At 37.1% G+C, this 22,730-nt stretch overlaps 1 protein-coding gene across 6 annotated transcripts in view; it reads left to right on the top strand.

Moving 5' to 3' along the window:
* RASAL2 (RAS protein activator like 2) overlaps positions 1-22,730 on the top strand; it is a 445,700-nt gene that overhangs the window by 372,094 nt on the left and 50,876 nt on the right. For all 6 annotated transcript variants that reach the window (XM_053606502.1, XM_053606501.1, XM_053606500.1 and 3 more), the window contains 3 exons: positions 10,287-10,440; positions 12,845-12,943; positions 20,309-20,863. In XM_053606502.1, coding sequence (XP_053462477.1) covers positions 10,287-10,440; positions 12,845-12,943; positions 20,309-20,863 — 808 coding nt within the window. The remainder of the gene's footprint in view (positions 1-10,286; positions 10,441-12,844; positions 12,944-20,308; positions 20,864-22,730) is intronic.

The raw sequence follows: 22,730 nt of genomic DNA, 5'->3' as shown, positions 1-22,730 counted from the left end.
ATATTTGACAAAGCAGACAAAAACACACACTAGGGAGAGGACATTCTGTCCAAAAAATGGTGCTCTGCAAATTGGAAAGTCACATGCAGAATAATAAAACTGGATTCCTGTCTCTTCACCACATACAAAAGTTAACTCAAAATGAATTAAAGACTAAGTAAGTCTTGAAACAAAAATTCTGGAAGAAAACCTAGGAAAAGCTATTCTGGACATTGGGCTGACAAAGAATTTATGACTAAGACCTCAATAGCAAACACAATAAAAACAAAAATAGACAAACTGGACTTAATTACACTAAAAAGCCCTGCAAGAGAAATAAAGAGTTAATAGACAACCTACAGAATGGGAGAAAATATTCGTAAACTGTATCTGGCACAGAACTCACACGCAAAATCTACAAAGAATTTCACTCAGCGAGAAAGAAAAAACCTCATTAAAAATTGGGCAGATGACATGAATAGACATTTTTCAAATGCTTGACACCACTAACCATCAAGGAAATGCAGATTAAAACCACAATGAAAGGCAAGATGTGGTGGCTCAGGTTTGTAATTCTACACATCCTAAGGAGGAGCGAGACCCCATCTCTAAAAATAGCCAGCTGTTGTAGCCAACACCTGTAGTTCCAGCTACTTGGGAGGCTGAGGCAAGAAAATCGCTTAAGTGCAAGGGTTTGAAGTTACTATGAGCTAAGACGCCACAGCACTCTACCAAGAACACCAAAGTGAGACTCTGTCTCAAAAAAAGTAAAATAAAACCACAATGAAATACCATCTTACCACTGTCAGAATAGCCTTTATTAAAAAGTCAAAAACCATTAGATATTGGCCTTGATGCACTTAAAAGGGAATGCTTATACACTGTTGGTAGGAATGTATTTTGCTTTGGGGAGGGGAGGAGGCTGGGGGAAACTCACTCTGTCATCCTGAGTAGAGTACAATGTTATCATCATAGCTCATTGCAGCCTCCAACTCCTGAGCTCAAGTAATCCTCCTGCCTCAGCCTCCTGAGTAGCTGAGACTACAGGCACACACCACAGTGCCCAGATAATTTTTCTCTAGTAGAGATGAGGGTCTCACTTTTGCTCAGGCTAGTCTTGAACTCTTGAGCTCAAGTAATCCTCCTGCCTCAGCCTCCTGAGTAGCTGAGACTACAAGCACACACCACAGTGCCCAGATAATTTTTCTCTAGTAGAGATGAGGGTCTCACTTTTGCTCAGGCTGGTCTTGAACTCTTCATCTCAAGCAATTCTCCTGCCTCAGCCTCCCAGAATGCTAGGATTACAGACAGAAACCACTGTGCCCTGCCCAGTGGGAATGTATTAAAAAATTAGTTTAACTTCTATGGAAAACAGTATGGAGATTTCTGAAAGAACTGAAGGTACATCTGCCATTCAATCCCGCAATCCCACTATTGAGTATCTGCCTGGAGGGAAAAAAAATCATATCAAAAAGATATCTTCACTTATGTTTATCACAGCACAATTCACAATCAGAAAGATACAGGATCCATCTAAGTGTTCATCAACTGATGAATGGATAAAGAAAACATAATGTATACCAGAGGTGTCCAGTTTGTCAGCTTCTCTATGCCACATTGAAAGAAGAAAATACACAAACATTAATGAAAGCTGATGAGCCAATATAAAGGTCCATGCATAATTTTCTGCCACCACAAATAAGCAAAAAGTCCTTAGACAATAATTCTAATTACTTAGTGGCCCATTTAGAGTCTTTTAAAAATTTTTGAGCAGGTCCCAAGTTTGCAGTCATTATTATAGAAAATGTATGTATGGCAGCACCTGTGGCTCAAGGAGTAGGGCGCCAGTCCCATATGCCAGAGGTGGCAGGTTCAAACCTAGCCCCGGCCAAAATAAAAAAAAAAAAAATGTATGTAAGTAATAAAACATCTTAGGGGTTTTTTTCATTATTTTTTTATTATAAAAGTAAAGTGGGCAACATGAAACTAGTGGGATATTTGACATTGTATTTAGGAAATTAATGCATCAGTGTCTGGTTCAGTGGAAGTAGTTGCATTCTCAAGCGAGTTCTCAAGGTACTTATCAGATATTTTGGTTCTACTTTTATTCTTAGCGTGCTTCATTCTTGTAAAGAGTTGCTCACAAATGTAGGTACTGTCAAAAAGCACTGACATAAATAAGGAGTGATTTTGAAGTGACGGATATTTTTCTATGGGAAGATAGGACCTATAAAAGTCCAGTAAAGAGGCATGATCAAATTTTTCTTTAAGTTGAATGTCAGATTGCTGCTCTACGCATTCCATTTGAAAATTGGGAGGTAACATATTTACGTTGATTGAAAATGAAGTCTTGGGTGGCGCCTGTGGCTCAGTGAGTAGGGCGCCGGCCCCATATACCGAGGGTAGCTGGTTCAAACCTGGCCTTGGCCAAACTGCAACCAAAAAATAGCCAGGCGTTGTGGCGGGCACCTGTAGTCCCAGCTGCTCGGGAGGCTGAGGCAAGAGAATCGCGTAAGCCCAAAAGCTGGAGGTTGCTGTGAGCCATGTGACGTCATGGCACTCTATGGGCGGCAAAGTGAGACTCTGTCTCTACAAAAAAAAAAAAGTTTAAAAAAAAAAAGAAAAGAAAATGAAGTCTTAAGCACATTTAAATATTTATTTTCTGGAAATCTTGAAATCTGTTTTTAAATTTTTACATCAAATTGTAAAGCAAGGCTGCATATTCTTCACTGTTCACAGGACTGTGTTGATCCAACATGTCAAAATGCATAAAATCATTTGCTTTAATTTGAGTTTGTCATAATTTTAGTTTCATCTGGAATCCTGTTATGGTTTGAAACATTGTATTGATAAGTTAGTTGGTTTTCACCTTGCAGACACTTGTTTAACTCATTTAAATATATGCTTAAATCCACTAAAAATGCTAAATCTGTAAGCCAGTTTTCACATCAAGTTCTGGCACAAATTTGGTTTTTGATACCATAAATGACTTTGATAACAGCTTGCAAATCTTTTCAATATTTGGCATTGACTTAGCCATCTTACTTCTGAGTAAATAATGTCACCATCATCAGCATCAGTGCTTTTTAAAGAATTCTTGGAATTGGTGATGGTTTAGTCCCTTGGCCCTTTATGAAATTCATAGCCTTGGTGACAATTTGGATGATGTTATCTATCTTTAAAGCTTTTGTGCATAAATTTCTTTGATGTACTATGCTTCATCAAACATGAGTTTTGGTCAGCAGTTACATCATTTTCTATTAATTTTACAATCTCTGTATTTTACTTAACATGCTGGGAAACCATCAGTAACTATACCAGATATGTTCACAGAGGACAAAGTAAATTACTTTAACTTATTTTTTATTACTTTGTATAAATCTCTTGATTTACTTATGTCTTTTAATGGCACTAAAGAAGCCATTTCTAAAATGACATTGTGTTCGTCAATAGCTCTAATAAAAACAGCAAGTTGAACTATATTTGTAACGTCAGTGCTATCATCCATCACCAAAACATAAAATTTAAAATTAGCAGTTTTACTCTCCAAACTTCTTTTGCTAGGTTTTCTAATTTCTTCCATTTGTCTGGCTATAGTTTGGTAAGACATCTGATTTTAGAAATATCTCCCTTTCTTTCAGGACAAATTGTATCTGTCATACTTCCCATACATTGCTTAGTAAACTCACCATCAGTAAATGATTTTGATTTTTTTACTATTAAATATGCTACCACATAACTAGCTTTTACAGTAGAATCTAAATTGTAACTTTTTAAGAAAAATTTTTGTTGAGAAGGCAAACTTTTTTCAGTTCTGCTATTTTGTTCTTACAACACAATCCTTCATACACATCTGATTTGGCAGTATGTTTTTGCATATAATGCCTTTTCAAATTATACTCTTTGAAAAATTGCACAAATTCCCTGCTATTTAAGCAGAGTGCTTTACTATTTGCCTTGACAAAAAGTAGTCATCTGTCTACTTTTCATTGAACAATCTTCCTTCATCCATAATTTGTCTTTTTGGAGGTTCTATTTGTTTTTTCTTTTCTTTTTTTTTTTTTTTTTTTTTTTTGCGATATTGTAGAAGCCATGCTGGAATTTAAAAAAAAAAAAAAAAAGGTAAGAAACTATATTTACATTTACTATGAAAATTAATTGACAGGAAAAGAGAAATCAAGGTTTGGACCCTTTCACATCTCAGCTGCCAATGCAGGGCCAAGTGGAGGATTGATTGTAAAGCACAGGAGGGCGATGTGTAAGGGCACTGCCCAAGGTCTGGAAGTACCATTAATAATCAATAAGGATGCTTATTACTTGACTTCTAAATAACATTAAACACCTAACATTGCAATGGTAGGTTGAAATATTATTGGTAATTGCTGCCTCGCCAAGTCATCGTGAACACAGGTAACATCTGATGGTGTCGACTGTCTGCACTTGGAAGATAAAACACTGGAAGGGCACTCTGCCATAAAACTGAAACTACACGTACATATGAGTAGTGAGAGTATATCTATGTTTATTTTACATGACATCACAACATGATATTGTCTGCAAAGTTCACATTCGAGAACTGCACAATTTCCACAAAAAAAAATCCCCCAAAAATCTCATAATGTTTTGAGTTAAGTATATGATTTTGTTTTGGAGTGCATTCATAGCCATCAAGTTGGGCCTCGAGTTGGACACCCTTGACACCATCGAGTGAGTACAACTCAGTGATAAGAGAGATCAAAATAATGTCTTTTGTAGCAAGATAAATCTTAAGTAACCCAAGAACAGAAAAAAAAACTCTGTGTTCTCACTTATACATGGAAGAAAAACTATGGCTACACAAGGGCACACAGTGTGGTATAAGGGTTGTTGGAGACTCATAGGTAGGAAGGTGGGAGGTGGTAAGGAATGAAAAAATACCTATAGCGTACGTTGTACACTCTTCAGGTGATGGCTACACCAGAAACCCACATTCCAGTATACAGTATATCCATGTAATGGAATTTAACTTGTATCCCTCAAGGTCTCACTGTTCTTGTGATCAGATGAAATACCCATACGTGACTACAAGGCTTTAATCTCTCTCAAATCTTATTATTTGCCATCCTCTCTTCTCCCAACCTCCCCTTTCCCAATATCCATATTGTACCAAAACCATACTGCTAAATTTTTTTTTGGTACCTCAACACCCCAGCTTTGCATACTCTCAACCACAGGCATTTTCACATGCTCATTCCCTCTAGATCTCTCAGCACTTCCACACCTGCATATAGTAAGATCCACCCCGTTCTTAATGTCATAACTTCAAATTTTACTTTTTTTTCCAACAAACCTCTCTGAACCCCCAACTGTGAACTCACCTTCCAAATGCTCACAGACCTTCTTTTGCATCATTTTTCATAAGTCTAATCAGAGTGTGTTAGACGTGTAATGGATTGTTAATGCACTAGATTACAAATAATGTGCATGTACTAGAAACATGACTTTCTTGTTTGCCTTTGTGTTCCTTTTATCTACCTCTAGTGTAGTATCTGACATATAATACATACCAAGTAATTATTGGATGGCTAGATGGATTCATACATATATTCAAATTTTGTACCAAATTAGGCATGGATATTATTTTTGTTGATGTTGATAAATCTCCTTTCCATAAGTTTGTTCATTTTAAGTGAAAACTCAGGTTGACAAGTATCCTTCTTTGTCATCAGCAGCGAGGCTCATTAGACCATCCTATCTAGAGACTGCAAGCAGGGAAAAGGAAGATTTCCAGTACACGTTATGTTTCATAAATGGCTCTTAGTATGAGTGGTTGTGTGAGTGATATACATTTTTGATATGTATATTAAAATATATTTTTAAAGTTAACATAAAAATCCGTGAGTAACATAAAGCAGTAGGGACTGGCTCTAACTGCGGCCAATAAATCAGCACAGCCAGTGCTGTCAGGATCCTCAGGGAGGACACGTGTTTAGTACATAAGCAGAATGGGGAATGAGTTCTCTTTTTTTTTTTTTTAAATCCAGGGAGGAAAACCTTTCAAATTATAATACAGAGAAGTATCTGTCCTTTCAAACCAAAAACATCAATTCGATGTTTTCATAAAATACCTGATTGGAAAGCAATAAAATCCAGGGAGCAGGTAAAGCTCCATTTTTCCCAAAGTGAGACCTCAAATGCAATTTTTAAAAAACTGATTAGATGCTATATAAATTTGTTGGTAGTGTATTAGGATACCCAGTTTTGTTAATTATTACCTGGAATATTTTCAAACAAGGTGAGGAAAGCACACTAGTGAATACAAGGGTATGTTGCTGCACCCAGCTTACTGGGTGAGCTGTCTCTTGAGGAAATCAGTGAAGCACAGAAGCTCACCTGTACTGGAGTCCAGGATTTTGTGTGGCAATAAGCATTTTTAATTTAAACTTTCCTGATTTCTAAATCTGGAACGGAATCTGTGAGCATGTGGCAAGTTGAGCTAGCATATTCAAACATCACTGAAGGTATGGGGTATATGTGGCTTTTTAAAACACTGGATGATTAAGCTGAGAAAATCCAGCTGTGTTTGACTTAAAATTGCATTGATCAGAGTTCTTTTACTCTCTTTATTTTTTTCATCAGTGTATTTGCTATTGTATGTGTTGGCTCCCCATCCCCCAGCCCTTCACTTCTATCTCTTAAGACTGATTTCAGATAGGGCTAAGGATTAAAGCAATGTAATACTCATTCACTTTAGTGAGTAATAGAAAGCCTCTATTTAATAGAATGCCTTGTAGTTTATTTCTTAAATAGGTCAGAAGCAGCAAGTAATCTTCATCAGCAAAGCAATTAGATTTTTAACCCTTACCTGTCACACTGCTAAAGGTCTGGAGTTTACACAGAAATCAAGGTTGTCCATTAAACTTAAAACAAAAATGTAAAGAATATTGTTTTTCTTACTTAGAAGTAAAATTACCCCCTGGGAAGCAATTTCCCAAGTAAATCGAGAAATTGGAGCCCTGAATTATTCTTACATGGTGTTTGGGATAATGGAGCTGACAGGGGAGCAATCAAGGAGAGAAACTAGCCAGTAATCAAGGAATTCACAAAGTTCACTTTTCAAAGCTGGATTAGGTTTCTTGATGAAGGTCATTGTCTGATTGAACAGGGAATGGTTGTTTTAAACTCATTCTCCCAATAAATCCACTTCTACTTTCCCTTAGAGGAGTAAACTGTGGTGCCACACGGCTGCTAAAACTCTGTAGTTAGTAAATCTAAGAAAAATCAATTTATGAAAGTAGAAGAGGAGGTAAACATGATATAGTGGAAACTTGGGGTTACTAATGCTATTATGTTAAAATATTGGTGCAGATATTGCCTCCCCCACACCAAGCCATTCCCAGGCTGTTTGATCTTCCTGTTTACTGTAACTGTGCTTCTCTGGGAATTATTTCTGGCTTCTCACAGACACTGTCTTCCCAATACAGAAGGTGCTTGCTATTTATTCAGTAGTAATGTTGAACATATTAGTGACTGATTTTCAATTCTGTGTGTGTGTGTGTATAATTAATATATATATTATATATACACATAAAAATGCCGAACAATTTAAGATTCTAAACTAGGTATTAATAATTAAAATTTCAATAATTTTTGATATATAATTCCAGATGGCTTCATAATATCTGCTTATGGCTACATTTGAAGTTATACCTGAGTATTACAGTGAAATTTGTGGAAAAGAACTTTCTCAAAAAGAAAAAACAAAGTGTAACCTAGATAAATTCAGGTAAAATAATACCTAGAAACAGACAACACAAAGAAAACAGAACAAATGTGAAAGAAACATTGTACTTTCAAGGTGGGATGTAAAATATACTTCTTTGAAGGTGGGTAGGAATCATATACTAAGCAAGCTAAAGCTTCTCAAATTTGTCCCTAGTAGAGTTTTTAATTAGAGATTCTCCTCCACTTTCAAAATTGATTCCATTTCTTTTCTATAGCCTTTCACTGAGAACTTACTACTAAATAGATAGGACCCTCGCCATTCCTTCCTTTCTGTCTTAAAGTGGTCACCTTTGCCACATTTGTAGAGCATGCTCCCTGAGTCCTTCAAGCTGTGGCTTCTCCCTGCTGCCTTCCAGCTCTAATCTCCTTATAGGTGTAGCACCATGGCAACAGACCCAGCCTGGAGCCCAGGAACCTTGTTTATGTTACCTGAGGGGCTAGATGCAGCCTGAAGGAAGAGAAAAAGGAAGATTACCCATCTGCAGACTGTTTGGATGAATGTGACTTTTTTATCTGGGTTTCTGTTCTGCTTCTATTGAAGACTTGAAATAACACCTGGAAAACATTTATCCAAAGATGTTATTAGTAACCCAAGGCAGCAGTGAAACCATCTTCTATTGGTTCCTGTCTTCTAAACAGAGAATTGTTTTCTGAAATGTAGTTCAGAAAGTGACTTGCTATACCAGGACATGTGGCACCGCTATGATTTGGGGTTGCACTGCCAGGTGGCTGTACAATTGCTTCATGTAGGTAGATGTTTATTTTGTTTAAAATTAATTAATTTATGCTTTAGAAGATTTTCCTAGAGGATTTAAAAAGTAAAAGTAAGACTTTGTTATACTCCTTCTATTTTAAATATGTTTTTATCTTTCCTGTTAAGAGGCTTACCCCCAGAGCGTGAGAGGCTTTTCCTTTCTAACAACTCCTCCTGGGGGAAATGGGCTAGAATTATTTTTATATCTGTTTAAGAAAGGTCCTAGTGTCCTGTTTCCTCAACCAGGTTTCCTATGTAGCATATTGGGACAGGATGTTTGGTAATTAAAGTATAGTTTTTTAGCATTTAGTTATTTATATTTAATGTGCTATATTTGAGGTACGTAACACGTCATTGTCTTATCAAATAGAACAAAGGGAAATGAATGTGAGGCTGTTACATTGTTAAATTTTAATATACACAATATTAGGTGACATTTGTCCCTTTTGTGCATCTTTGTCTTATCAATGGAAAATATAAATGTTAACTTTTTTACTTTAAAAATTGATGAATATCAGGACACATGTTTTTTCAGACTAAACTTTAAATGGTGTTTTATTATTTTTATGGAAAGAAGTACTAAAATCCTTACTGCTTAAAATGTTTTTATGGGGTTTGATTAAGCAGTTTTGGAACAGAGACAGCAGAGAGAGAGCAGCCTTAGTGCTAATTTCCTGTAACTCCTTTACTTTATAATTAACTAAAAGCTACTCTGGCGGTAAGTATTTCAGTTCCTTTTAGCGTTGATGTAGTTATATCAAGGAAATAAATGAAGCCATTTATTTAATGTGTTTTATAAAAACAAGTGTCTTTATACAATATTTTTTTATTCTTACTACTAAGTACTTATGCTTGAAATATATGTGGGTAACTATGGATGTTTTAGTCAAAAGATAGTATAATTGTGAATAAAACTGTATATTCATCCAGTTTTGGATTCGAGAATATTGTACTTTATGTTATTTGACTCCATCAATTCTTTCAAGAAAGCAGTGAAGTAATAGCTCTGATACCACCAAGTCATGATTTTCAGAATTCTTTTTTAAAATAACTAGTAAACAAAATCAGACAGCATACCCAAATGATGTTGGCAAAGATTTGTCTTCTAGATGAAAGTTTGGCCTTTGTTTTTCCCCATGCTGAGAGGTTTCTTCAAGGAGCTCAATTCTTTATTTATATTTATACACTAAAGCATGGATAAAGCTTATCAGAGAAGAATTACATATTAAGATGGAAATAAGGCCTTTTGAAAGACAAGTCTTATGCTAAAAATTTTGGCTTTGACTGTGTGTGTATGTGTTTTTATTCTGCCAAAGTGGAAAGAAACAAAATGAGAATTCAGCCACTATTATTTTGTCAATGGGGAAAAAGCCATAGCATAGGGGAAAAAAAGAAATAATTTGTCTTTTGGAATACCTTTGCTTAAAAAAGAATATATAAGATAACTTTAAATAGTATATACAGGGTATTTCTCCATCTTCTAAAATGGGAATGAGAATTCAAAACAGTGAGTGTCTCTAGTGAAGCTTTGAGCTCCCTTGAGACTAATAAAATTGTAGTATATCTTTATGCTTTATTGGGGAAAACCATGTGCACTCACATATATATGTAGTTTATGTTTGCTGCACAAGTATGATTACTATTGTTATTATAGATTAACGAGTAATTCGTTCCTCATTATCTTCTTCCCTTAGGCATTTGTACAGTTGTTGTTTGCCTCTACTGCATTAAACCTTCATACCCTAGTTGGCCAGGGTTATGCTATCATAAATATCTTTTTCTACTTCAGGTCTCGTGGGCTCCCTAAGCTAAAAGAATCACGTTCCCATGAATCCTTGTTGAGCCCATGCAGCGCAGTGGAATGTCTGGATCTTGGCAGAGGAGAGCCTGTCTCAGTGAAACCACTCCATAGCAGCATTCTTGGACAGGACTTCTGCTTTGAGGTAAACAAAGAAAAACTAAAGGAGAGACAGAAAGAAGAGTAGTCAAACAAGTAGATTTTCTATCCAGCAATTTTATGATTTTATTACTGTGATATTGATGACATGAATATTAAACTGGTTTTCAGTTGCTAAAAATCACCTACTTATTTATAGTAAAAAGTTGGAAATTTGTCATTAAAGTTTAAAAATTTATTAATGATTGCTTCTCATTTATTTTAGCCTTGTCTGCTGTCAAAAAAATTAGCTTCCTAGGCTGGGCCCTGTGGCTCACACCTGTAATCCTAGCACTCTGGGAGGCCAAGACGAGAGGATCACTTGAGATCAGGAGTTCAAGAGTAGCCTGAACAAGAGCAAGACCCCATCTCTGCTAATAATAGAAATATTAGCCAGGGGTGGTGGGTACTTATAGTCCCAGCTACTCAGGTGGCTGAGGCAAGAGGATTGCTTGAGCCCATAGTTTGAAGGTTGCTGTGAGCTAAGGTCATGGCACTCTAGCATGGGTGACAGAGCAAAACTCTGTCTCAAACAAAAAAAAAAAAGTGACAAGACAATAACTTATTAAATTAGCATATTAATTTTTAGTATTGATAAGAATGTCACTCACTATGCTATTATTTTTTTCCTGAAGGCCTTCATCCCCAGTTTTAATGTTTTTTTTAAGGAGATTGACCCAAACCATAATTTTTCTAACTATAATGTGAATAGGTCAAGATGTTGGGCCATGTCATACTTACTTTTGTAATCCCTGACACCTAGGCCAGTCTCTGGCACATTGCAGGTATCTAATTTCTTAAATATATTGCCCTTCACTAAAAAATTATACCTATCATTTTTTATAAGGTAATTTCTCCCTTCCAAATTAAATGTACACTATTGATTATTTACAAGTTAAATTTGAAAACTATATGTACATAAATATATACACACATTTATATACAGGGTGGACATATAGTTTATGTGCAGTTTACTATGTTAAGCTATTTTAATTTGCAAACAAACTTTATATCCATCTTATATATAAAAAATTATTAGAGTTAGGATTTGATTACTTAATTAGAATTTACTAAGTGACTAGTGATGAGTCCTATAGTAGATGTTGTAGAAGTTGAAAGATATTTGGTTTCTTTTCTTTGCTTTGCTTTTTTTTTTTTTTTAAATCAGAGTCTCACTTTGTCACCCTCGTTAGAGTGCTGTGGCGTCACACCTCATAGCAACCTCTAGCTCTTGGGCTTACGCGATTCTCTTGCCTCAGCCTCCCAAGTAGCTGGGACTACAGGTGCCCACAATAAATCACAACTATTTTTTGTTGCAGTTTGGCCAGGGTCGGGCTCAAACCCGCTACCCTCAGTATTTGGGGCCAGTGCCCTACTCACTGAGCCACAGGTGCTGCCCTGGTTTCTTTTCTTATGGACCAGCAGTATCCAAAAGAAATGAAAATGAAAACACAAGCCACATTTGTAATTTTAGATTTTATTTAATCCAAATATTATCATTTCAGTATGTACTGTAAAAGTTATCAATAAGGATGTTTACGTTTTGTGCTAAATTTTTCAAGTTTAATATATATTTACGCTTATAGCACATTTCATTTTAGACTAGCCACATTTTAGACACTCATGAGCCACATGAGGCACATGGTTGCCATATTGGACAGAACGTATAATCTGATCTGATTCACTAGACTATGAGTTGAGATTGAGTTAACACGTGAGAAAACTTCAGCAATTTGGGCAAGTCATTTATTGCTCATCTTTTTTATAAAAATCATTTGAACTTTCTTGTATAGAACGCAGTTAAATAAGTTGTGTACCAAGCCCAGTGTTTGGTGCTAAGCATGTAACTACATGTTTCATTTTAAAGTACTGTGATAATAGCAGTAAGGCTAATAAGTAATTACTGCAATACTAGTAATAACTCTTCTCCATTTCATTTGGTACCTTTCTATTATATTATTGTGAAGGTGGTCTCAAGAAATCTAATGAACTGTTTCAGAGACTCTTTCCTTTTTAGTTACTTTTTATTAACTCATTCAAAATTGAGCATATTCATTTCCAGGTAATTTAAATGTATAAGGATTTTAATTTTGATTTTTCTGAACCATAGGCCTGTTTGAGGTTCTTCGGCTGAATTCAAAATGGCCTTTATTCTCATACCTGAGAGAATAGTTGGAATGGAAATGAGTATGCAACTACCATCACTGGAAATGAGTATGCAACTACCTAAGCCAAAAGTGAATGTAGATGTAGATATAAATAAGTACCACAAAACAAGCAAAGATCATTTTAGTTTCATGTAAATTATTTGGGCCCATAGCATATCTCTAACTCTTCAGTGAAAGAACTAGGAAGATAAAGCTACCAAATCCTATATTTTCTTTTCCTTATATCTAATCTTTATGTTGAAGGTCACCTACTTAAGTGGAAGTAAATGTTTCAGCTGTAACTCTGCTTCTGAGAGAGATAAGTGGATGGAAAACCTTCGCAGGACAGTTCAACCTAATAAGGTAATAGTAGTTTTGAATGTCTAAAGAGTGTATTACTTTGTAAGCACTAAGTTGGTAGACAGTAAAGGTAGTAATAATGCATGTAGTAATAATTTTTATAGAGTTTTAAAGTACATTTATGTGTTATGCTATTTGTAGCTAAAAATAATCTTAATACAGATATTATTATCATGATTTTACCAATATGGATAAGAAGAAAAAAGTTAATCAACTTGCCCAAGTCAGAAGCTAGTACAGGATGGAAACACCCTTCCAGTCCCTTCTTACCTATTTTATTTGCAAAATTTCGCCCAGTTGACACTAGTCTGGGTATGTGAAAACTTTGCATTACAAGATGATATGTTCTTAATATAAGTAAGTAGAAGTAAAATACAATGTAAGTGGTTCTTTAAGATTCTGATTCTGGAACAGTGGGTGTAACAGAAAAACTTCCCTGGTGGGTAAAATGAACACCATTTTGGTGATGGGCTCACCAAAAGCCATGACTTAAGCATTATACAAGGTATCCATGTAATAAAAACACTGCACCCCCCCACTTTTTTTTTTTTTTATTGTTGGGGATTCATTGAGGGTGCAATAAGCCAGTTACACTGATTGTAATTGTTAGGTAAAGTCCCTCTTGCAATCATGTCTTGCCCCCATGAAGTGTGACACACACTAAGGCCCCACCCCCCTCTCTCCATCCCTCTTTCTGCTTCCCCCCCCATAACCTTAATTGTCATTAATTGTCCTCATATCAAGATTGAGTACATAGGATTCATGCTTCTCCATTCTTGTGATGCTTTACTAAGAATAATGTCTTCCACATCCATCCAGGTTAATACGAAGGATGTAAAGTCTCCATTTTTTTTAATGGCTGAATAGTATTCCATGCTATACATATACCACAGCTTGTTAATCCATTCCTGGGTTGGTGGGCATTTAGGCTGTTTCCACATTTTGGCGATTGTAAATTGAGCTGCAATAAACAGTCTAGTACAAGTGTCCTTATGATAAAAGGATTTTTTTCCTTCTGGGTAGATGACCAGTAATGGAATTGCAGGATCAAATGGGAGGTCTAGCTTGAGTGCTTTGAGGTTTCTCCATATTTCCTTCCAGAAAGGTTGTACTAGTTTGCAGTCCCACCAGCAGTGTAAAAGTGTTCCCTTCTCTCCACATCCACGCCAGCATCTGCAGTTTTGAGATTTTGTGATGTGGGCCATTCTCACTGGGGTTAGATGATATCTCAGGGTTGTTTTGATTTGCATTTCTCTAATATATAAAGATGATGAACATTTTTTCATGTGTTTGTTAGCCATTCGTCTGTCGTCTTTAGAGAAAGTTCTATTCATGTCTCTTGCCCATTGATATATGGGATTGTTGGCCTTTTTCATGTGGATTAATTTGAGTTCTCTATAGATCCTAGTTATCAAGCTTTTGTCTGATTGAAAATATGCAAATATCCTTTCCCATTGTGTAGGTTGTCTCTTTGCTTTGGTTATTCTCTCCTTAGCTGTACAGAAGCTTTTCAGTTAATGAAGTCCCATTTGTTTATTTTTCTTGTTGTTGCAATTGCCATGGCAGTCTTCTTCATGAAGTCTTCCCCCAGGCCAATATCTTCCAGTGTTTTTCCTATGCTTTCTTTGAGGGTTTTTATTGTTTCATGCCTTAAATTTAAGTCCTTTATCCATCTTGAATCAATTTTTGTGAGTGGGGAAAGGTGTGGGTCCAGTTTCAGTCTTTTACATGTAGACATCCAGTTCTCCCAACACCATTTATTGAATAGGGAGTCTTTCCCCCAAGGTAAGTTCTTGTTTGGTTTATCAAAGATTAGGTGATTGTAAGATGTTAGTTTCATTTCTTGGTTTTCAATTCGATGACAAGTGTCTATGTCTCTGTTTTTGTGCCAGTACCATGCTGTCTTGAGCACTATGGCTTTGTAGTACAGACTAAAATCTGGTATGCTGATGCCCCCAGCTTTATTTTTATTACTAAGAACTGCCTTAGCTATATGGGGTTTTTTCCGGTTCCATACAAAACGCAGAATCATTTTTTCCAAATCTTGAAAGTACGATGTACGCACTTTGATAGGAATGGCATTGAATAGGTAGATTGCTTTGGGAAGTATAGACATTTTAACAATGTTGATTTTCCCATCCATGAGCATGGTATGTTCTCCCATTTGTTAATATCCTCTGCTATTTCCTTTCTGAGGATTTCATAGTTTTCTTTATAGAGGTCCTTCACCTCCTTCGTTAGGTATATTCCTAGGTATTTCATTTTCTTTGAGACTATGGTGAAGGGAGTTGTGTCCTTAATTAGCTTCTCATCTTGACTGTTATTGGTGTATACAAAGGCTACTGACTTGTGCACATTGATTTTATATCCTGAGACATTACTGTATTTTTTGATGACTTCTAGGAGTCTTGTGGTTGAGTCTTTGGGGTTCTCTAAGTATAAGATCATGTCGTCAGCAAAGAGGGAGAGTTTGACCTCCTCTGCTCCCATTTGGATTCCCTTTATTTCCTTGTCTTGCCTACTTGTATTGGCTAGAACTTCCAGCACTACGTTGAATAGTAAAGGTGACAGAGGACAACCTTGTCTGGTTCCAGTTCTAAGAGGAAAAGCTTTGAGTTTTACTCCATTCAGTAAAATATTGGCTGTGGGTTTGTCATAGATAGCTTCAATCAGTTTTAGAAATGTGCCACCTATGCCTATACTCTTCAGTGTTCTAATTAGAAAAGGATGCTGGATTTTATCAAATGCTTTTTCTGCATCTATTGAGAGGATCATATGATCTTTATTTTTGCCTCTGTTAATATGGTGGATAACGTTTATGGACTTGTGTATGTTAAACCAACCTTGCATCCCTGGGATGAAGCCTACTTGATCATGATGAATGACTTCTTTGATGATAAGCTGTAATCTATTGGCTAGGATTTTGTTGAGAATTTTTCCATCTATATTCATGAGTGAGATTGGTCTGAAATTCTCCTTTTTCTTTGGGTCTTTTCCTGGTTTTGGTATCAGGGTGATGTTTGCTTGATAGAATGTGTTGGGGAAGATTCCTTCTTCCTCAATTTTTTACAATAATTTCTGCAGTACAGGAATAAGCTCTTCCTTGAAGGTTTGATAGAATTCTGGAGTGAAGCCATCTGCACCAGGGCATTTTTTAGTTGGAAGCTTTTTTATTGTTTCTTTGATCTCAGTGCTTGAAATTGCTCTGTTCAGGAGCTCTATTTCTTCCTGGCTAAGTCTAGGGAGAGGGTGTGATTCCAAATATTGATCCATTTCCTTCACATTGTCAAATTTCTGGGCATAGAGTTTCTGGTAGTATTCAGAAATGATCTCTTGTATCTCTGTGGGATGAGTTGTTATTTCCCCTTATCGTTTCTGATTGAGGTTACTAGAGATTTTACTTTTCTAATTCTAGTTAGTCTGGCCAATGGTTTATCTATTTTATTTATTTTTTCAAAAAACCAACTCCTTGTTTCATTAATTTTCTGAATGATTCTTTTGTTTTCAATTTCATTGATCTCTGATTTGATTTTGGATATTTCTTTTCTTCTACTGAGTTTAGGCTTAGATTGTTCTTCTTTTTCCAATTCCGTAAGATCTCTTGTGAGATTGTTGATGTGCTCTCTTTCTGTTTTTCGAATGTAGGCATCTAAAGCGATGAATTTTCCTCTCAAAACTGCTTTTGCAGTATCCCACAGGTTTTGGTAGCTTGTGTCTTCATTGTTGTTATGCTCAAGGAAGTTAATGATTTCCTGTTTTATTTCTTCCTGCACCCATCTGTTATTCAACAGAAGATTGTTTAATTTCCATGCCTTTGGGTGGGGTCGAGCATTTTTGTTAGAGTTGAGTTCCACCTTTAGTGCCTTATGGTCTGAAAAGATACAAGGTAAAATTTCAATTCTTTTGATTCTGTTGATATTTGTTTTGTGTCCAGGATATGATCAATTTTAGAGAATGTTCCATGGGGTGATGAGAAGAATGTATATTCTTTGTCTTTGGGGTGGAATGTTCTATATGCGTCTATCAAGCATAGTTGGTCTAAGGTCTCATTTAAATCTCTTATATCTTTGTTTAATTTCTGTTTAGAGGATCTGTCCAGCTCTGTAAGAGGTGTGTTAAAGTCCCCTGTTATGATGGTATTATCAGATATCATATTGCTCAGACTGAGTAAGGTCTGCTTCAAGAATCTGGGAGCATTTAAATTGGGTGCATAAATATTTAGAATTGAAATGTCTTCTTGTTGTAGTTTTCCCTTGACCAATATAAAGTGACCATCTTTGTCTTTTTTGACTTTAGTTGCTTTAAATCCATATGTATCTGAAAATAAGATTGCAACTCCTCTTTTCTTCTGAATTCCATTTGCCTGAAAAATTGTCTTCCAGCCCTTGCCTCGGAGCTTTAATTTGTCTTTTGAAGCCAGGTGTGTTTCTTGCAGACAGCAAATGGATGGCTTGTGTTTTTTAATCCAGTCAGCCAATCTATGTCTCTTCAGTGGGGAATTCAAGCCATTAACATTTATGGAGATAATTGATAAGTGTGGTAGTATTCTATTCGTCTTATTTGGTGAGAGTCCATTGCTTAGTTTTATCTTTTGCATCAGTGTGGAGGTTAGGTTCTGTCCTTTGATTTCTGAGTTCTTACTTTGCTGCTGATCCATTGTGGTGGTCAGTGTGCAGAACAGGTTGAAGTATTTCCTGTAGAGCTGGTCTTGTTGTGGCGAATTTCCTCAATGTTTGTATATCCGTAAATGATTTGATGTCTCCGTCAATTTTGAAGCTTAGCTTAGCAGGGTACAGAATTCTGGGCTGAAAATTGTTCTGTTTAAGTAGATTAAAGATAGATGACCATTGTCTTCTTGCTTGGAAAGTTTCATTAGAGAAGTCTGCGGTCACTCTGATGGATTTGCCCCTGTAGGTCAACTGGCGCTTACTCCTGGCAGCTTGCAGAATCTTTTCTTTTGTCTTGACTTTGGACAGGTTCATCACAATGTGTCTTGGAGAAGCTCGGTTAGAGTTGAGGCAACCTGGGGTCCGATATCCCTCTGAAAGCAGTGTGTCAGAATCTTTGGTGATGTTTGGGAAATTTTCTTTTATAATATTCTCTAGTATGGCTTCCATTCCTCTGGGGCATTCTTCTTCCCCTTCTGGAATTCCTATAACTCGTATGTTGGAACGCTTCATAAAGCCCCATAATTCTGACAGTGAACGTTCTGCTTTCTCTCTCTTCTTTTCTGCCTCTTTTACTATCTGAGTTATCTCAAGAATTTTGTCTTCTACCTCTGAAATTCTTTCTTCTGCATGGTCTAACCTGTTGCTGATACTTTCCATTGCATCTTTAAGTTCCCTAATTGACTGTTTCAGTTCCTTCAGGTCTGCTATATCCTTTTTATATTCTTCATATCGTTCATCTCTGATTTGATTCTGTTTTTGGATTTCCTTTTGGTTATTTTCCACTTTATTAGCAGTTTCCTTCATTGTTTCCATCATTTCTTTCATTGTTTTCAACATGTGTATTCTAAATTCCCTTTCTGTCATTCCTAACATTTCTTTACAGGTGGAATCCTCTGTATTAGCTACCTCATGGTCCCTTGGTGGGGTTGTTCTAGACTGGTTCTTGATGTTGCCTGGAGTTTTCTGCTGATTCTTCCTCATGAGTGATTTCTTTTGTCTGTTTCCTTGCCCTAATTTTCCTTTCACTTCCTCTTGCTATTTAAGTTCTTGTGCCTGTGGACTAAGGGTTACAGGACCAGAAGGGTGAGAAGGTTGAAGAGCAAAAAAGAGATGAAAGAAAGGAGGACCGAGTGATAAGAAAAAGAAGAAAGATAGAGAAAGGAGAGGGGGTGGGTATAAGGAATATTGACAAAAAAAGAGAGGCACAGAAAGAGGGAGACAGGGCAATATAGGTGTACAGTAGGGTACTTTGACACAACCTTAAAAAAAAACCCACCTTCTGGGGGTGCCCAGTTGGGTGGTTCCCTTGAGGTCAGCAGCTCTTTGCTAACCTGATCAGACACAGTACCCCACCTCCACCAAGTAGAGAGGAAAGACAAAAATGCTATAAATCAAACCAAAATAAGCAAACAGAAAACTTTGCGGGGATAAAATTGGGCGAAAAGCCAAATGATAGCGGTAGAAACACTAGCAAAAATGAAGTTCTAGTTATTAAAAAAGGCAGCAATGGGAAATTATAATGAAACTAGAAAAATTGAGAAAGATAAAGGGATCTGTATGGAAAAGATTGAAATTAAAAAACAAAAAAACATCAACAACGTCAAAATATAGAAAAAAAAACAACCAAACAAATAAAAAGAAAAAAATACACAACCAAAAACAAAGCAGTTTGTATATGTTATTGAATATTGTCTGGGCAACACGTGGTCTTCTGGGGTATGAGATGTTAATCACAGTTCTGATACGACTGGAGGCTGCTGATTTCTCAAGGCCCAGCAGGTAGACACCCTAAATCTCTCTTCAGCCCACTTAAAGGCACTTTGAACTTGTAAACTTGCTGAGCAGAAGCTTTCCCAGCTTTCTTACTGGAATCACTGCTGAAGTGGCTATCCACTTACCCAGTGTGCCAAAACCGGTCTCACTCTGCCCCGGAGGGTTAGGGCTGCAAGGCGGCTCAGACCCCACCCTTAGGCTACTTGGTTGCTGGGTTACCAGCTCCCACCCATTTCTAGCTCTGCGACCCTGAGGGCGGAGCTTGCCAGGGCAGATCACTGACAGTGGTTCCGTGTGACCCACTGCCAAACACTATTAGCTCCGTCTGGCTCAGTGGCTCAGACTGGGGCCCTAGACAACGGCCAAAGTTCTCCGCACTCCTGCTCAGGCCCTCCCCAAGGCAGTTCAACTCAGTGCCAAGTCCAAGGACACCAAAACAGTTCACAGGTAAGGCCTTTCTGGTTTGCAGTCTCGCTGCTACTGAACTTACAGTTGTGGGCGGGTTTAGACGGATTGAACACACGCGACCACTTGCCGGTTTTCCACTGTTTTAGTCCTCCTCTTGGGGTCCAGAAGTCTCTCACTGACTCCCTCTATCCTCCTAGGAGTGATGATAGGCAGATCCCACCAGCCAGAGATGCCTGGAGTCCTATCTCCCCAGACTCACGGTGCCCAGATGCAAGGAAGCTGTTACTCGGCCGCCATCTTGCTCCGCCTCCTGCACCCCCTTTAAAAAACAGATCTGATACATTCTTGTTTAGAGCTTGCAATTATCCTAATCAATGAGATAGCAATCCTTTTCATTATTTGTTTTATTATATGTACCCTTAATAAAAGTACATAATCAGTACCATATACTTTAAAAGGAAAATGTTTTCTTTCTGAAATATTATATCTCAAATTCAACTTTATTGCCTCTTTATAGGACAATTGCAGACGAGCCGAAAATGTTCTCCGTTTATGGATCATTGAAGCCAAGGACCTTGCCCCTAAAAAGAAATATTTCTGTGAACTGTGCCTTGATGATACCCTCTTTGCTCGTACAACCAGCAAGACCAAAGCAGATAATATTTTCTGGGGTGAACATTTTGAATTCTTTAGCCTTCCACCTCTTCATAGTATCACAGTTCACATTTATAAGGATGTGGAAAAAAAGAGAAAAAAGGACAAGAATAATTATGTAGGGCTAGTTAACATCCCCACTACCAGTGTGACTGGTCGCCAGTTTGTAGAAAAATGGTATCCAGTGAGCACACCTACACCCAACAAAGGAAAGACAGGAGGACCTTCTATTCGTATTAAATCACGTTTCCAAACTATCACCATTCTGCCTATGGAGCAATACAAAGAATTTGCAGAATTTGTCACCAGCAACTACACCATGCTGTGTTCTGTCCTTGAGCCAGTAATTAGTGTGAGAAATAAAGAAGAATTGGCTTGTGCCTTAGTGCACATTCTTCAAAGTACTGGCAGAGCCAAGGTAAGTGGAAAGGTGGGGGTTGTATTACCTGAAATCTCTTCCTTACCATTTTTGAGACGAAGATATGGATAACTATAGAGATCCAATTTTAGAGAAATGTGCTTTGTTATTTCTCAAAACAAGAAGGAAAAGAAAAATTAAGTAGAAAACTTATTAGCAGTTCTTGGATTCAGAAAAGATGAGGATTATAAAACTGATAAGTAAAATGGAGAGACCAACAAATATTTATTTAAACTCCATTTGCATGAAAGATAGCATAGCCAACCCTTTACTGTCTGGCAAAATGAATGGTGGGATCAGCATGATAACCCCCCGGTGTGTTCAAAACTCTGTCTTTAGTTCTAGAGTATTGTAGGGTGATTTTCCTCCTAACTATATTTTGCTTTAGATTAACTGATGACTTTATCCCTAGACACAGAGGAGGTATTCCAGAAACATGCTGGGTATTAGTAAGAGTCCTCATATGATCAAAGTCTACAGTTGGAATAAAAATACCAAGGGATATTATACAGTTGGTAGTTGTTTCATGATAGATTTATTTCATCCTGGATATAAGTAAAAATGCAAGAAGATAAAAGTACTGCTGGTTGTAGGGAGAACAGCCACCAATTGATAGGGTCTTTAACCTTTCATAGGTCATATCATATACAAACTAGTCATGGTAAAATTTTATTTCAGATCCAGAGAAGTTTACATCTAGAATAATTTATTTAGAACCAAACAGTAAAATAAAGTGCTATTAAGATTTCTTAATATAAGCCAGGCACTGTTGACTCACACCTATAATCCCAGCACTTGGGAGGCTGAGTTGGGTGGATCGCCTGAGCTCACAGGTTCAAGACCAGCCTGAGCCAGAGCGAGACCTCATCTCTAAAAATAGCCAGGCATTGTGGCAGGCACCTGTAATCCCAGCTACTTGGGAGGCTGAAGCAAGAGAATTGCCTGGGCCCAGTTTAGATTGCTGTGAGTTATAACACCATGGCACAGTACCAAGCATAACAAGTGAGAGACTCTGTCTCAAAAAAAAAAAAATGGTTTCTTGATGTAAATCACTTTATATACAACATAAGTACATTGAAACTACGTGCATTGAAAGTCCAGTGAGTTTTGACAGATTCTGTACACATTGAAACCACCACCATAATCAAGATCTAGAATGTTATCATCATTCTCAAAAGTTTCCTTCTGTCACTTAGCATAAATTTTAATAGTGATTTCTAAGTCCCCAACTCTTTTATACTATTGAGCTGACCCAGACTAAATCCTATTAACATTTAAAATGCTGGCTCGGCACCTGTAGCCTAGCCGCTAGGATGCTGGCCACATACACTGGGGTTGGCACGTTCAAACCTGGCCCAGGCCTGCCAAACAACAATGACAACAACAAAAAAAGAAAGAAAATAGCCAGGTGTTATGGCAGGCACCTGTAGTCCGAGCTACTTGGGAGGCTGAGGCAAGAGAATCGCTTGAGCCCAAGAGTTGGAGTTACTGTGAGCTGTGATGTCATGGCACTCTACCAAGGGCAACATAGTGAGACTCCGTCTCAAAAAAAAAATTAAAATGCTTAATTTTAAAGTAAAAGTAAAACAGCGTATTTCCTTTGTTGGGGGGTTTAGAGCCTTTGAAATATCCAGTAAATATATGGCATTCAAAATATATTATACTTCAAACTGAATAATGAACATTAATTTTACATAGGGTTCTTCAAAACTGGTAAGGAATGAAGCAGCTGTTTTGTCAAGATTTTATTTTTCTTTATGCCATCCTTCTGAATGGATGGATGGATAGACGGACAGGCCGACTGCCAGATAGCCTAGAAAATGAGTTCAAGTAATGAGTTTAAGAAATTCCATGTTGACACTTGGGA

Source organism: Nycticebus coucang, chromosome 10 (assembly GCF_027406575.1).
Source record: "Nycticebus coucang isolate mNycCou1 chromosome 10, mNycCou1.pri, whole genome shotgun sequence".
Lineage (NCBI taxonomy): Eukaryota > Metazoa > Chordata > Mammalia > Primates > Lorisidae > Nycticebus > Nycticebus coucang.
The sequence above is the reverse complement of the archived record's forward strand: the minus strand, read 5'-3'. Positions and strand labels throughout refer to the sequence as shown.